General features: G+C 45.9%; 1 protein-coding gene across 4 annotated transcripts in view; it reads left to right on the top strand.

Annotated features, from left to right (window-relative positions):
- LOC121592656 (sodium-coupled monocarboxylate transporter 1-like) overlaps positions 1–15,097 on the top strand; it is a 54,970-nt gene extending 39,873 nt beyond the window's left edge. For all 4 annotated transcript variants that reach the window (XM_041914296.1, XM_041914295.1, XM_041914297.1 and 1 more), the window contains 4 exons: positions 808–930; positions 9,466–9,613; positions 11,810–12,105; positions 13,814–15,097. In XM_041914296.1, coding sequence (XP_041770230.1) covers positions 808–930; positions 9,466–9,613; positions 11,810–12,105; positions 13,814–14,435 — 1,189 coding nt within the window. In that variant the 3' untranslated portion in view covers positions 14,436–15,097. The remainder of the gene's footprint in view (positions 1–807; positions 931–9,465; positions 9,614–11,809; positions 12,106–13,813) is intronic.
- The last annotated feature ends 2,370 nt before the right edge of the window (positions 15,098–17,467 follow it).

A 17,467-nucleotide genomic window follows, 5' to 3' on the forward strand; every position in this document is an offset into this window, starting at 1 on the left:
GAAGTTTTCGGTCGCTATGCACAAAGTCTTCAAATTTGATTGTCAGCACACCGGGCCCCGTCAGCAGCCGGGCATTGGGAGTGCTACGAGTTCCTTCCGGTGACTAAACACTCTCGTACCTTTCCTGGGCCTGGTGTCTTTTCCGCCTCGTTCGCCCACCGCGCGGCGTTGGAATAAAATTAACATTCTAATAAAATTCGTCTGTGTGTTCGGGTGCTGCTTCAGCTTGATCACTTGCTTCACCAGGCGGCGGCGGCGGCGGCGGCTGTGTGCTGAAGCTGCTTTTGTCGGTGCATCATCATCATTCGGGTGTTTCTGAGAAGTCGTGCGAAACGTCTGTTTTTGGTGGAAAAACGGGAGTGGCAAACACAGGGCCCACTTCAGGAAGTCGACACCGCTCGTGAAACTTCCTTCCTTTTCGCATTATCACTTTTCGCGGGTATATGAAGTCGACACACAGCGGCACAGACAGTGGGGTTCGACCACTCTGCGCCTGTTTGCTGCGCCGTGTCTTTTATGTTGTTATAATAATTACATTCGTATTTGGCGCCCGGCTCAGTGCAGGCGAGCGTCACGTCTGGCATTTCGGAGCGTATTAAGAAAGGGAGCAAAACACATTCACACGAACAAAACCCATCCGAGCGAGCGGGGGGTTCGGTTCCAATTAAGTGACTCACATTGAGGCACAATTTCGCAGCACAATTAAGACTGCGGGCGCGCTTGCCCGGGCGCCACGACAGCAGCGTTTTGGGATGGATAAAGGCTTCTTATTAGGTTGTTTTCCGCTCTTCTTCTTCTTCTTTGCAGCACCGTTGCAGCGGCACTGAACTCGCTGGCAGCCGTCACTTGCGAGGACCTGCTAGTGTCCGGTATGGAGCTGAAGATACCGGCCGGCAAGGGTGCACTGTACGCCAAGTGGATGTCCCTCGGGTAAGTAGATAGCGTAATTTCGTTCGTATGATTATGCCCTTCTCACATCGTTGATATGGTACGGTTTTTTGGTGGCAGGGCAGGGACGCCTTTTGGACGTTTGCATGTGTTTTATGTGTTCGACGAGACGTATGAACTTTGGGAAGCACTTTGCTCAACTGGTGGTAATGTCTTTTGGAGAGGTGCAAAGGATCATTGGTGGTATGCATTGAATTATATTGAGACGACTTATTTTCCTGTTCGCCTTCCTATGAGGTTTGCCCTCCAAATTAAGCATTTTTTGAAAGGATAATAGAAAACTTCAAGATGAATATGTTTGCTCTCAGACAACTTGAATTGTTGATGCTTGAAATGGTGCTAAAAGTGTGATAGGTTAAAATATTGTAATAAGCACTGTTCCGAAGGCGGAATAACTGAAGATGTTGCCCAAGCAACGATCGAAAGCAGAGATTCTTATTACATTGTGACATTTCGTACGATTACACCGTTGACATGATTATGGTCATAATCCGTTCGAATAGTTCGACACTTTGGTCGTTTCAGAGGTCAATTTTCTGGATTTTACAATCTATGTTCATCATTTTTTTGTTGTAAATCGAATATTCTCTTGATCTTACGGGGATTCTTAAATGTAATATCTGCAATCAACTCAAAAATGCCAATTCTAAGTTCTTTCATTGTTGGTTGGGCAATTGCTTCATAATGTGTTAAGAGTATCACATTTTCGATGAGGTTAATTTGTCGAGTCTCTGTGTTAAAGTAACGAAACTATGGTTAATAGAGATCATTGTCATAGAAGAATTCGATAAATTGGAGAAAATAAGTGATAACGGAGAAAAAAAAGCTTTTGCACACGCTGGAAGGATTGACAAATGAAGTGTTGTTTTGATTGAAGCTACACGTTTATTGGCAAAAAAACGATAGTAAAAAATGAGAAACTTTGTTTGCCCAGCGTCATCTTTCACGAACACTGTTCGGTTTGGCAGAAAAGCATAAAACTATCCCCGCCCCGCTCTAAATCGCTCCGGTCGGGGCAGGATAGGTCAATGAATTGATTGAAGCCAAGTTGGCAGTTCCTAAACTCCACCCTTGCCTGCCAATAGTAGAGGAAAACAGATGACAGTCGTAAAAATTGTGTGGCAAAATTTGGGTCACCTAACCCGCCCGCCCGGAACATATCAACAGCCGGGTGTTTTTTGACAGTTTTCTCACCCTACTGACCAAATCGGAAAGGGAAAAACCCCCTACGTGTGTGTGTGTGTGTTTATCGATTCTTTCCGGCATGTCGAATTACATCGTTTGGCCACCTTCCACTGTGCGTTGCTCGGTTGCTCGTGTTTAGATTAACCGCTAACGCGCACGCAACATATGAAAGCGAAAGGCGCAAAACCATGTGAACCGATCAAAACCGAAGATATGGCGGGGGTGCTGACCGGTTGGCAGGCAGAGACAAGCAGGCGGGCCACTGATGTCAAATGGTTATGACCTGCTTGCACACACACACACACACGCACATCCCTTTTGGCCGGATTGTGGCCGGTGGTTTAACCTTCTCCTGTTCGAAGGGTAATTTATGACCCGTTTACCCGTGTTTTCATCCCCACACACACACACACGCACGCACGTATTGTGACAGCGCATCTTGAGTTTCCACTGTACTCGGAGGGAGTTGGTGTGTTTTTGTGTGCTAGTTTGTTGTCACTCTTTTTTTGGCTGTTGTCGTTCGTTACCTATCGCCCATCTCATTCATCTTATCCCCGATGGGGGTCATCATGATGGTGTTGCCGATATGCGGAAAAGCGGAAAGCGGGGGAAGGTACACAAGGCCTTGAAGGGGAAAAGGTTAGTTGTAGCAGACAGCAAAAAAAAAAAAAAAAAGAAAAAAAGGGGAAACGAAACAACCAGCACTTCATTACAACTGTTGCAAAGAATGCTTTGTCGATTCCATTTTTTGTTTCGTTCTGGTTGTCGATCGATTTTGACAGGCGAAAAATAATGGCTTACAAAACCCCCGCTCACAGAACGCAGATTGTTTGGTGATTCGGGATCCAAGGGTACGGTTTTGCACCCTTTTGCGATAAAACAAGCTGCGGAATGTGTGTGTGTGTGTTTTTTGTATCGTTGTGGAAGATTTTTCCCCTTTTGCCCCATTGACAGTACACTATTTGGGTCCGTTCCATTTTGGGATTTTTTTTGCCAAGTGACGTACTTGCGGATGTACTTGCATTTATTTGCAAAGATATGAACAAGATCACGAAAGGATGAGCGCATCCACGCCCGGGGGGAGCAAAAACGCGCTGTTAGATTTAATGTTTTGTGCTAAAAATTAATTCCTCACCAGTGAGTTTCCGGCGAGCGAGCCGTGGTGGATTGCATGTTTTCCGTACCTCCAATCGTGTGCAGAGTTTTCCCCCCGGAAGGGGCAGGGGAGCTGTATATCGCATATTGGATATTGGATACGATTTTACCGCTGCACGGTAAAACAAAAAAAGAAATAAAAGGTTGCAAAAGGGATCGCTCCCTCGCTTCAGACTCACTCTTATTGGAAGTTTATTGTAGCGGAAGAAGTGTGTACTGCTCGACGAGTGCGCGCCGGGTGTAAGAACCAGATATCTCTGCATGTGTGTGTGTGTGTGTGTGTGCCGAAATGAAATGCATCGGAAAATATCGAAATCTATAAACGAGATAACCGTTTGCAACACGGACAGACCTACTGCAAACACAGCCTTATGCTACGCTGCACACGGAACCAGCTTGGTGTGCTGCAAAGATTCGACAGTGACGCCCGTGGAAAAAAGTGTCGTTTTGGGAGCTTCGGGTTGGCACCACCGACACGTGGTGGATGTGGATTTCAGTGCTGTCGCCTATTCTGACGTTGTTGATCGAAACAGATTTTTAACCGCGGACTCACAGCCTTCCACCACCAAGTCCAGTCCGGCTGACAAGGCGGAAGGCATCGTGTCTATCTCTCGCCTTATCGGTCGCCCCGCTCCGCGGCAGACGGGGCGCGGTGAAAATGCTTTCCGGCAAAGGGCAGGGTGGCAATTTCACTTCAATTGTAGCCGTTGGTGTCTTTGCTCCGCTTCACGATCGATTACGCGGAAAATGGTACGGGTGAGGGGTGAGGTTTTTTGTTTAGAAACAGACCCGTTTCCGGCAGCACTCGTTGCAGGGCTCTTTTCCCTCCCCTCTCTATTTAGAAACCCTTTTTTGTGCTGGTGTTGCGTTTGGGAGTTGCATTCAAACTGAAAACCATTCGGACGGTGGTCGCCACTCGGTCTGCTGAAAAAAAGCTGGACGACACCTTTCAGCAGTGGCCGAGCAAGGAGAGGGAGTTTGGAATCGCGTAATATAGAAACACTTCAGCTGATAGCTCTCTCTCTCTCTCTCTCTTTCTCTCTGTGTTTTTGTGTGAGCCGCAAAGCGAAAGATTAATCCTGTTGTTTTTAAAAATTGGATTTTTCTCCACTCGGCTATCGGCAATCGGCCAAGTTTTGATTCCGGTCAACCGAGCACGTTCTCGAGCATGCTGGTTTCCGTCCGACCACATTGCGCCTGGGCGAACGGGAGCGGTAGAACAACTGGGCAGACAGTCACAATAAGCACGATGAGAGGATAGATAGGCCCTTTTTCCCTCCTTTTTTTGCGCTGGTTGTTCCGTTGCTCTGTTCGCAATGATGCAATGAAGCATATTCGTTTGCGACCGAAATGGGCGAGCCCCCGACTGCTTGTTTCGCGAAGAACGCGACCACCACTTCTTTCCCCCCTTTCCTCCCAGCCATTTACCGTTGCGCCTGAAAGAGAAGTGCGCTGAAACGGATGTAATTGGATTTTCGCTCGATTTCACCTTTAACCTGTTTGAAATTTCATCTCACGGGCTTGAGACTTGGTGGCGGAGTGGGGAAGGCAAGCTCTAACATCTTCCCACCTTCCCCCTCCCCCTACCCGAAAAACCACCCAAGCTTCGGGTGCGATTTGTCTTAGATTTGTCATTCCGGTGGCGGCGGTGGCGAAGGCCGTGCGATTTCTGTGTTTGCCGATTCGATTGCGTTTGCCGAATTATTTCGGCATCGTAAACAGGTGCGCTCGGGATGGAAAGAAAGGAAGCAAAAATGGGCAAAAAAAACATGGAAATTGAAGGTGGAAAACGGAGACATCATAACATTGTAAGGACTGCTGCTGTCCAGCCGGGTCCAGGTCTTTGGGCTGGTGTGCGCGGAAGAAACGTGAGCTCTATCTCGGACGGATCGAGATCGCTTGTCCTTTCTAAGTAGTTTACCTTACACTGGGGTTCGGTTGGAATGTTTGAAATTCATGACAGCAACAGCCGCGACAGCAGCAGTACCAACCGTGGACGGGAAAATGGTATTTAATTTGTGCCTCTCCATGGCGACATCTCCAATTGGTCGTCGGCTAAAGATTGTGTGTGTGTGTGTTTTTCCTGTTCCTTTCTTTTGAGACGACCCATTATGCGGAGAAAAGATGCCTTTTTCTTGTGGAATTTGTGATTCGTAAAGTTGTTAGTGTTAAAAATTAGGTGAATTGTTTACGTTTCGCATCAAAACGATTGCACAAGCACAGGCGAAAGAATGCCTAGCCTACGGGCCGAAATGGGATAATATTAGCAGAACGATTGCTTTTATCATGGAGAGGCCCGGCGATCCCCCAACCGAACCTAAAGCGGGAGGGATGTAGCTTGTTATAAATCGATTGTTTTTAACAACATAATTGGAGGCGGTTTTTTTGTATAAAGAACAATTGATTTGAACGATGTTGTAATTTGTCTTTCGGAAAGGAACGAAAGGAACTGGCGTAGAATAGATTTTGCAGTTTTGTTTGCCTAACTTTAGGCGTTTTTAGCTAGCCAATTTTAGTAGCAGTAGGCAATGTATCGATTTGTCAGCCTAAAGTTATGCAATTTGTATTACAAAGCTTTAAAAAACTCGTTTTACATTTCGTAGACTTAAAGTGTGATTTAAATTCTTTTAAATTGGCAATCTGCACCATTTTTTCAACGTATATTTACTGTTTACTCTTAATTAACTAGACAATGAAGCGTGCAAGTATAATGCGTACTGCTTTATATTCTTTATGGAGCAATCTTTTCTCGATAAACCAACTACTGTGGACGCACGTTCAGCACTCCTGCTGTCCGTATTGACTAACTCTTTGCAACCCTAATAAGGTTTACTTTAATTGCCTTAGGCCTTGTGGACGAGTTAAAAACTTTCTGCATTTCTCATTCGGCACACGGCACACCGAACCATGCTCGGATCTCGGCAGCGGCAGCGTGTTTGCGCACGTTGATGTTCCTTCCCTCGTTCATGATCCTCCTTCGCTCACACACACACCCTTGCTGAGCTAATGCCATCATTCCTGTGCTCACCAGGCTGAGCAGAACGATTTTCAATTGCCAGTGGTAGTACGTATCGTACACGTATCCGGCATCCCATGCCGGCATTATGCCACCTGTGTCCTCGGGCGGGTTAGAGCAAACTGTTTATCCTGGTACGTGTTTGAACGTGCAGGTGCTGATGTGGTTTGCCTCCTGTGCAATCGATGCGACACACACAAACACACACAGACACACAGTGAGACAGACGAGCAATGAGCCATGACAGTGGAAATAAATACACTCAGTATATTTTGCCACGGTTATTGGCTGGGATAAGATTTCCGACAGTCGTTTCCTACCAGATTTTCTCATTTCAACGCCACCAACGCCGTCGCATTTCCTTTCCAGCTTCAACGACCGTTTGGCAGCACGTGCAATGCTCACCATATTGCCGGAGCGCTGGAGAGTCATGCAGTGTGTTATGATAACTAATATTAAAAAAAAAAACCCTGAAAGGAAAAGCAAAGTCAATGAGACGGAACTAAAGACGAAGTTCTGTCAATGAACCGAAAGAGAAACATATACGCACACAGAGACACCACTGTTGGGAGTGAATTATGATCCTAATATTCCATTTCCCGGAAGCCTGGGAAATCGATCCCCAGGTGGTACAGTTGGTTTACCGCCCCTTGCCTTCGATTTTCTTTCCCCGGCCCGGCTTTTCGGAGCTCAATCAACCAGCTCGAATTGATTCGTTTGCTGTTGTACGATCTCGGTTAAGGTAAATAATAAGTCTATAATATGCTGTGTACCTGCTGCTGCTAGTTTTGCTCGGAATCGGTCCCCCCCCCACACACACACATGCCAACGCAACAGCATCACGGTTGTGTCACGCATCAAGAGAATCTTCCCAGTTCCCGCTCCAATTGCTTGCTCGTTAGTTCGGGGTGGTTTTTTTTTTGTTACTGTTGTAGTTGCTTCTTCTCCGCTCAAGACGTAGTTGCTGGAGTGTGGAGCGCAGATGATCCCGCTTTCCTGCGGCATCCTGTGCTCGCCCAAACAGGTACTTTATCACGTTCGCCAACGGACATTTAGTAACGATTTTCGGTCGGCAGAATTGTTGTTGTTTGCATTGCGTTCAAGCAGACGGTGGAGGGTACTTCCCGGAACGCAGCACCTTTCCCTGGGTATCGTTATCAGAAGATTTTTTCCTCGCAACAACGCACACACACACAAACATACGTAAAGGTGCACCCAGAATGTCTCGGAAGCTGTCCATTGGGATGCAAAGAAGAAGAGGAGAAAATACTTCTCGAAAGAACCCAAAGTCTAGTCGGCATCGTTGATCTATTGGCGGTGGTTTGTTTTCGTTGGCGTTTCAATCTACGCTCTTTTCACCGTCACACGAGGACGAGCAGTTACGGGGCACCACAGCAGCAGCATCCTTGAACTCGGTTCGGGCGAGCCTCAATCAGGTGCGGATGGTGTGTGGTAAAATCGAACTCGAGCCGCTGCCGAGATTTATGGCGCGTGCAATGGATTTTTGTTTTCCGATCCCGCGCGCTTATACGGCTCGGAAAAGAAGGCATTTGCGGTGCTTCCTTTCCGGTTGGCCCCAAGGATTAAATAGTTCCGTTCCTCTGGCAGTGTGCGAAAACTCCTCGGCGAGTGGTAAAAAGAACGAAAAAAAAACTACGCAAAGCCGTACCGCGCAAGGCTGTCTTCTTTCTATCCATTTCTCTTAGACTCCGGCTGAAAGGAGGAAAAGAAAAAGGAGCCAGCTTTGTGGGACTGGTTTAGTAGGACATCGGTGAACTTTAGAATGTTGTGTGGTGGCGGTTTTTTTACCTTCTTATTCCTTCTTTGCGTTTGGATTGAGCATCAGAGCTGCGTTTTCGTTATTTATCAGCCATGAGCAAGAGTAATAGAGCAAATTTTTGGCAAACGAGAGCTTTAGCGCATTTTGTACGGGAATTTGGAAAAAGGGAAATAATGCAAAAAAAAGCAAAATGGATGGTGCGTGTTAGGTAGGTGGCTTATGGGCAAAAGAAAAAGCGACGAATCACCTGAGCTACCTTCATGAATTGTTTCGATAGCGGTGGTTTTTTGATTTGGTATTTTCAACGGTCGTATAACACACCGGTCCGGAGAAATAGGAGATTCTGCGCTTGGTAAAATTTCTGCCCGATTAACTGCCAGAGCAAGGGTTAAGGGGTTTTTATTGGATTCGAGTAGCATTTGGTGGAAGGGATTTTGTCCGTCAGCCTTTTTGACTGGAATCGGTTTAAACCAATCCGGGGCGCGGTAGGATAATGTGAGCATGAAAAAGCAAAAACGTTTTCAGTAAGGTTAGAACGCTTGCTTGAGATGCGCGTTTTGGGCTCTCTACGTTCTTTTTAGCAAATTTTGAAATATGTTGAATACCTGGGAAAGGATTTGTATTTTTTTGTTATTTAATATCCTTCGTAAGGGACGTTACATCTAATTTATTAGGTTTAATTTATGATATTTGCATGTTACCATTCACTGAACGCCTTAAGGTATGCAAATTGTATTTTAAATGCAACGTTTTTTGTATTTTTTTCATAACGATCTGCCAGGTCGTATTGCTTTGTTTTCAGTGATCAAAAAACATATGCAAAACATGAACAGCCAAAATGAAGCCACCAAAGCATTTTAAAATAATAAAAAATTAATTTCTGAAAATGTTGCATACTTGTAGGCGCTTTTCGCTTTATGCATTTGGGCATAAGAATGTAAATTGTTTCTCTTCCTTTGACTCACTCACAACTCTTAGAGGAAACTTTTCCAGATTCCACATTTATGTTAAAGTGTTATGATCCATTTTGCTTATAATTCTCCCCTACACATTTCTGCTATGATTTTTTATTCTACAATGGATATGCATCAATCCTACAAGCAATCATAAATTATACATTTATTCTCAATTTTTCCTTCAAATTTCACCTTCTTCTACTTTCTCATGGGCGGTTAGCTGTCTTGCGCTGGGATCCAAACCAGAAACCCTTTCAGGGATGCATTTTTACAGGTGCATTTGTTACCTTTTCGTGCGATGATATAGATGTTTCTACCCCTTTTCCACAGTGCACTTATCGAATTACAAATTCCATTCCTTCCGTATTTTATTAACATCGATGTTTTTCTTTCTCTCTCTCTTTCTCTCTTTCACTTTCTTACAGCTTTGGACTGGTATCGTTCGGGCTGGTGTTTGTGGTGGAACGGCTCGGCGGCATCCTGCAGGCCACCCTGACGCTGAACGGGCTGATCGGTGGCGTCACGCTCGGACTGTTCAGTCTGGGAATATTTTTCCGCCGTGCAAACAGCAAGGTACGTGAAGCAGCTGTGCAGGGAGTGCGAGGGATGATGTGCAAAGTGGATTAGCAAAGCAATTGAAACAAAAAACACATTGCGGAGCGTGTTTGAAGCGGGTGATGCGAGATGAGACAGTTTTGTTGTTGTCGAGTTTCTGTTACAGCTAAATGAGTTTGCAATGGTCGACGGGGGGGGGGATAAACCGGTTGGATAATAATTACAGCAAAATAATGAGCCTAGCTTTTGTTTGGCATTAGCTGCCACACCGGGCAAGGATGGGCCGCTTGCACGGTGTCGCTCGAGCGTATCCTCCTCTCCATTCCACAGTCAACGTCGCGGGCCCTAAACGTCTTAGGCTTTGGCAAGCGCGGCGTTTACAAACGCTTTTCACGCTCGGAAGGCGACAAAATTGAATTGAAACTCAATTTAAGTTGTTTAACAGCGTGCTGCAAACACCCGCCACGCATACGCACGGGGCGCATGTGATGATTCCACTTGACGGTGGGAGAAAAGGGAGAAAGTGTCCGGAATACCGTTCTGCGTGCCTAATTCGTGCAATATGATTATGGGTGGTTGGCGCGCCTGCTCATCCGACCCACCATCCCTCCCATTCGATACCCGCCGCGAGTGTGTGCGCAAGTGATTACGCACAACACGGCACAGGATTAGATGGTAAACAGTGGCACATTGGGCGGGAAGCCCGCCGTAGGGAAGACCGACGACGAAAAAGCTGAACGAAAAACATTCCACTTTATCCGATTAATCTCATTGAAGTGAAGTTAAATGAGCTTTTTATTGTGTCCCCGGTGTTCCGGTTCCGGCTGGCTGGTTGGCGCACACATACATGTGCCTGTGAGGGTGGGGGCTTTTTTTGTGTTGGACACACACACACACGCACACCCAGAGATGCGAGTGGTTGGTTGCTTGTACGCATAAAATCGCTAGAAGATGGTCCTTATCCTTCTCGTCGAGTTGTCGCATTGTCGGGGGAGATCGGTAGGTGTGTGTGTGTTTCCTTCCTTCTCCATCCTGTCAGTGCCATCCGCCCCGTCAACATGAGCGATGAGCTGGTGGTGGTTGGGGTTGAGGATGGCTGCATAAAATCTCATCGTCAACACACGCGCGACCCCGGGTACGATGTGTGACAATGAGGGCTGCGCTGCTGTTGATTCGGGCGATGGGCAAATGATGATGATGATGATGCTGATGAGGATCATCGCCGCTTACCGATGATGTTGATGTTGATCAACGCGTCCTTGGCCTCATCGTCGCGCTCGCATCGCAGCTTATCGAGGTGAGGTGTAAATGGGAAAGAAATGACGCATTTCTCCTGCAGGCACACTCGGAATATTCCCCCACAGGGAGGGGAAGAAAAGCAAAAAGGACGCTCAACGATGAATGAAAGTCCCATACCCGTGTTGTTGCTGTTGGTCGATGAGCGCATGAGAAGTAATGATTTCCTTTTTTTTTTTGGTATTTTTTCCCTCTTTCACTGCCTGCCACTCAAGTGGGGCGAGTGGAAATTGAAAATATGAAAATTTGATTACCTGTTAATATACCGTGTTTTGTGGCACATTCGCTACAAGATGAGCGTATTATATGGGATCAGTTCTAAAGCGAGCGAACAGCTCTGGTTGTTTGCCTCTCTGGGCGCAAAAAGTGGGGAAACGGGGGTACGAACTAAACGCGGTCGAGCGAGAGCAGTTTCGATGTTGTAAATCGGTGGTGGTTGTGGTTCTTGAGCACTGCTGGCAGGGATGGCCAAGTCCAGGTCCCCGAGAAAAATGGAAGGAGGTTAGTTACACTACCGAAAAGATGCTTTCGCAGTGCATGGGGTTTGCCTTGCGGTTTATCCAGAGACCGTTGCGGTAAACAGCTTTCCTCGAGAGCTTTCAAGCGCTCGAGAGTGGTCGTTTTATAGTGTGGCGTTTGTATGATGCGAAAGCATGATGGGACAAGGTGCTTGAGCTGTAATCAAAGATATTAAAAATCCATTCCTCCTATGCGATGCATATGCAAACCACTTTTGTGGTGCTTTGGGTGGCGAGAATTGAACCACCTTCGTCTTGAATTTCCCTAGTGGTTGTATTTTGTTGTAAATTCGTTTAATAAGTGGTTTCAAATTGATTTGCTTTAATTTTTTCTCTTTAAGTATTTAAAATCGTTTATTTAACCTTTTTTCCCTTTCGATCGTCTTTTTTTTCTAATCAGGGTGCAATGATCGGTGGAATTGTTTCGCTGGTACTGGTCATAGCGGTCGGTGTGCTGGCACAGCTGAACAACGGACCGACGGCACCACTGCCGTCCTCGGTCGAAGGTTGCAACGCGACGCTGCCACTCGACGGTCGGCTACACGCGGGCGGCTTTGCGTACGACATCGAGCCCGCCGATGGTGCAGTTAGTCTAGCGCTGCAGCATCACATCGATGATGGAACGGTCACACATCTGCTGTCCATCGCTACGAAGGATGGCTGGAATGGGCAGGGAATGGAGCAACATTTCTACCGGTAAGTTATGTTTTCACTGTTGCCGTTTTCGGACTCATGAAAACTGATATTTTTTTACATGAAAGAAGAAGCGAAATTGTTGGGCGCATGTTTTTTTCTCTCCCGGGAATGGATAAACTTCAAATCAATCAGCTCTCTTCTGCCAATTTTCACTGCCCCCGCTCGGCTGCTCCGTAGCGCAAAAATGCCCATTGCATTAAACGATCCACTAGCTGCATGGAATGGAGCTAGCAACTAGTTAAAAACTGCATCGACAAACAATCAATTGTTTGTTCGGGTTTTGTTTCATTTCGTGCAGTTTCAATTGCAAATCTGGTAATATTGCACCGCAGCTGCAGCTGCTTTACGGGTAAAACAAATTAAAAAGCGTGCAAATTGAAACGAACGCTTCAATCGGTTGATGTGATGAACACCGCGTGCATATGGGTTCGTTGTTATGTTCGGTTCTGGTGATTGGTTTAAACTGATCCGGTTTGTTTTAATTTGAAATTCGGAATGAAAAATAAAAAAAAAGCGTTCAAAAATTGACCAGCAAATGGTAATTTGATATGCAGATTGCCTACATCTGGGCGGTGTCATTGAAATATGTAGCTATTTAACACTATGAGCCTGAAGTTATGCAATGTCACTGTTTTAAATTCACTGAGGCGGTAGCGATTGTACTGACCTTACGTTTGCTGTTTGCTTAGGATTCTTTACAATCCTCAGTGGAAAAATTAACCGATCCAGATTGCACATTCCCATTCCCTTGCGGTAAACTTACGCCTCAAATCTATTGAAACGAAAAAAAAACAACCGGCAGAACTTTCAACAATCACCGAGTGAGTAGAGTGGCTCAAGAAATGCAAACAGAATGCAGAACCGCATACAGCACCTTGTTCGCCTTGTCGTAACTACTTTCCATACCTTTCGAGTAGCTTTCGAGAGGCGATGGGGGACGAGGCAACAAAAAATAAAGTGAGAAAAAAAAGCTCCATCAGGGAGGGGGGATCCGTTACCGCACCCGACCTTATTTACATTGGGGGCCAGGGGGAACCAGCCAACTCCAATGAAGATAGCGCCGACAGTAGGGCAAAGAGAGTGAGCGTTCGATCCAGGAAAAGGTGTCCGGTGTGCCAGGTGGGAGCGAAAGTTAATTGAGAGTAAACACGAAACCAGCGTGTCGAGTTTTTTTTTGCTCTACCCTCCCTGTTTCTTCTTTCTTAGCTTAGCGTGTCGTGGTTTTTCGGTTCCGTGTAGTTTTTAGTCAGCGAGACCTGTCAGCACTGCCAGCTGCGAAGAAGGGAAGAGAGCTGAAGCCAAGACGGCGGGGGCTTGCTTGCTTAGCTCGATAGCGCAACGATCGCTTGCAGCCTGATGCAGGTGTGAACTGCAACAGCAAAGAAAGGGAGGGGAAAGCATTTGGGAGCGTGGTATCGATCGAAGTTGGAAAATGCTTCATGCGAAGGGCAAATGCGGCACAAATGAAATGGAATCGCTGTGTTCACTGAGGGCAGAGACTTTCTTTTAGTTCGAATAACACCAATCTCGGAACTGGCAAACACACACAATGGGAAATGGTGAAGGCAGCGGCAGCATCAACGTTGGAATCGATCAGCTTAACTTTGCAACAATCATAATAGAGCTGTGAAAAAGAAATTGAAAATAGCTGATTTTCGTTTCTAACCGAGAAACTAATCGTTTCCTTTGTCGCTTTCCATCGTTACAGACTTGCCGGTGAAGATGCTGCATCCCCGGACGCTTCCAGCGATGTGCCAAAGCTATCCACCACCAGGCAGGACGACGGTTCATCATCCTGGTTCGCCTCCGTCTACCAGATCAGCTACATGTGGTACAGTTGCCTCGGCACGCTGCTGACGGTGATCCTGGGCTTGCTGATTTCGCTACTCACAGCGAACGAACCGCCGTTCGCCGGCAGCTGCTTCAGCCGATCCACCATCGCCATCGAGTCGGAGCTACCGACCACCGACGCTAACCCGTGCGCATCCTCGAAGAAAGACTCCCTCCAATGCGTCGTTGTGAGTGGCGGTGAGGAGAAACGTACCCCCGCGGCCAAGCTGAGCGTCGGTTCGATGGCCCCGCTAGCGCTGATGATGCGCACCTCGGTAAAGCTCACCCCGGCAGGGGGCGCCCGACCGCTGGAGAACGACGCCAGCATCGGCTCGAGCCAGGCAAGCATCTACTCCCTCGGTCAGCAAACGGTTACCTCCGAGCTGGATGGATCGTCCACGGAGGAGGAACACTGCGGTGGGCGCGGTGAGCTGGACCGTAGCGTGAGCAGCATTTCCACCACGCAATCGCCGATGAAGGTGGAAACGGAACGGTTTTAATTATGAATTTCTGCAAGTCTCCATTTCCTTTTGCAAAGAAAATTGCATCCCGATAAGGTTGGGTAGGGACAAGGACACAGGAGACCAGGGCGAGATAGCTCGTTTGCGGTGCAATCCTTTTTTTTCATCCCGGGAAAGGAAATGAGATTGTACCGGGAACTTCATCTACCCAATCGCGGAGAGGCATTTCAATCGTGCTCGAAATCACATTGGTTCATGTATGTTTTGGTAATAAGTGAAGAGTCTAGTGCACGTGTTGCCTCTGCTACTGCCTAGTGCTAGGAGAGAGTGTCATTGGCAGTTGATGGTTCGGTGCTCGAGATACGGTTATTATGTGTCCATTATCGGGCATGAAAGTTGTTTGTTTATTATGCACTACTTCTGTGTATGCCACCGATGTGGCACACATACACACACACACAACCACACACAGTATTTATATTTATAGCGTCTTGATGTTGTGCTCCTCCTGAACCGAAAAGGGAGGGGGGGCTATAGAGTAGGAACATGTTTAGCACGTACGGTGCTGTTGGGGAGGTTTGAATCTGCAGCTCGTTGTTCGGTAGCTTTAGAAACGCTTTCTAGCATGTATGGCAGGTTGGGAGGTGCATACTTTCAGGCGGAAATAAAACACCGGCCAATGCCGGATATTTGTTTTTGAAAAGCGAACCCCGAACGGCAAGCCCCGATGTGAGGCTGATTGAGCGTTTAATTAAGCTTTTTCGTTAGGTTTTGCAGCCTTCCTCTTCCCCCCCCCATTCCCAATTCGGTCCGATGGTTCGTGCTGCATTGAAGCTCATTCAATCGAAAGAAATGCATTCGTTTAGCGCTGCACTGCTGATGCTAATATCCGGGCGCACCGTTTTCGAAAGCACCGGAATATGGAAAAGGCACGAGCGAAGGAGCAGTTCCAGTTCCAATGTAACGAAATGACGCTCGATGGTGGTTCCGTGCCTGGTGTGCATTTATCATGCCAGCCAATCAGCGAGTAAGATGGTAAGATAGTTTAATCAGCCGACTCGATGGTGTAATTGATTCATGATCGTTTTCTTCCATCCGGTTGAATTAATTGGGTGCGCTGTTGTTTTTTTTCTTTCTTCTTTATTTCTCAGCCTCTCGTTTCAATCCAATCGCACGTAAAATAACAAACCGTTTAGTCGTTGACAGATGGTTAATCCCCCCGTTTGCTTGTTAAGTCGGTGTATCTTACAAGTTTTTGGTACAAAAATCATCTTAATACGCTACAAATCCATCATCTGGGAACATGTTTAAGCTTGTGCTTGTCACTGATTTGCAATTTATTATGGTTCACGTCACTGGTAAAGCTTACATTCGACGGGGGACGTTCAATTAGATTAGTTTTTACTCATTTGGTGCGCAGTACGGTACGGAGCAAACGATTGATTGTTCCATCACGACAGGACCTTTGTGCAATCAATCAGCAAAACATTGGAATGGCAAAAAAAAACGCAAAAGCTGCAACCTGTCAACCTTCCTGTCAGACGAGATTTGTATCGTGCAATGAATAGCAATCATTTCTTTTCATTATTTATTGATGCGGAACAAGCGACGGAAAGGGTACGGCAAGGATGACTGCTCCTGGTGACACTATCGCACAACTTGCGGATTCTTTTAGATTGAAAATAATAGCTTTTTTTCTGTGTTTTGTCTTGTGCTGCTCGGTACGATTGAGCCTTGCAGGATGTTAGTATTTATGATTGGCTTACTGGTGGTTGACAAAGCACCGCAAGAGCTTGTTAGAGCTTTTAGAATAGCAAAATGGTTACAGTACGTGGTTGTTAGCGTGGTACAAACTATGCATGGTATAGGAGACGGCAGGCATTGTATACTGCTTGGCCTCTCGTGCTCTGTCGGTAGATATTAATTGATTCTTGGAGATTGGTTTTACGTCAGATGAATGTCATGTTTGTAGAGGCAACGAAGTATTCAGTTCAATTGTGTGTAAATGATACTACAGGTTCAAACACTTCTTTTAGTGTACGCTACCTCAACTATTCCACAGAAACTAGAATATTCAATTCTTTCAATCATTGTGACTACGGATCTATTTTATTGTTAAATGCATTGTATCGTGCGCTTCTCTCAGTGATACGGGATTTATTACCTTTCTATCTTTCGCAAAAACGCCTGAAGGTATGCAATTTCATTATATGCTTCATATGCTTGTACTAGTTTTGTGCAGACTGCAATAATGGCCAGCAAATATTTTTTATGTAATGTTTTCTCTACTTTTTTCGTAAAATAACTTATGACATATGCTACCTTGATAAATTTAAATTTTTTCAGTCTTAAGTGGGCATAGAAAAGAATGAACTTGCGAAATAGGTTTGCTACAGTTACCTACATGTAGGCGTTTTTCTGAGATAGCTTTCGAAAAGCAATTTAAAACGCCTGAAGGTATGCAATGAATTTAACAATATTTAAATGTCTAATTTATTTTTTTTAAACTATCTTTAAGACAGCAACAAAATTAATGAAATTTGGTTTTACCCAATATTTTTGTTGAAAAATATTCCTTCTTGATACAGCCATCATTTAGCAAAGGAAATTCACAGTAATTTCGTACCAGCAGTACCCTGCAACACTCTACATGTGTAAACGAAAAACATGCAAAACCTCAACAATTTATGCTTCTCTTCTTTAGACGCAAAAAAAGAAAAACAAAAGTTCCATTCTAAGAAACACACATCGTAACATTGCATTCCTGTGCCACTTTCTCAGTCGAATCCCTGCTGGCAGGCTGGGAAAAGACCCACAGCAATGTGGTGCAGCTGTACCCGGCACTATGCACATACCCTTACACGCCGAGTGTTTTGTCGCTAAAATACACGCTTTCGGTGGACTAAAGTTGTGTAAAGAGACAGCTTCTTGTCATCGGCAAATGCAGAGGCAGCGTATGGTACACCAACTGTGGGAGCCATGTTTTTAAAACATTTTTCCCGGAAAGAAACATGAGCACACATGGGCTGGTACGTAATCCGTTTCCGGTGAATGTATTCGCAGAGACAGTG

Source organism: Anopheles merus, chromosome 2L (genome assembly GCF_017562075.2).
Source record: "Anopheles merus strain MAF chromosome 2L, AmerM5.1, whole genome shotgun sequence".
NCBI lineage: Eukaryota > Metazoa > Arthropoda > Insecta > Diptera > Culicidae > Anopheles > Anopheles merus.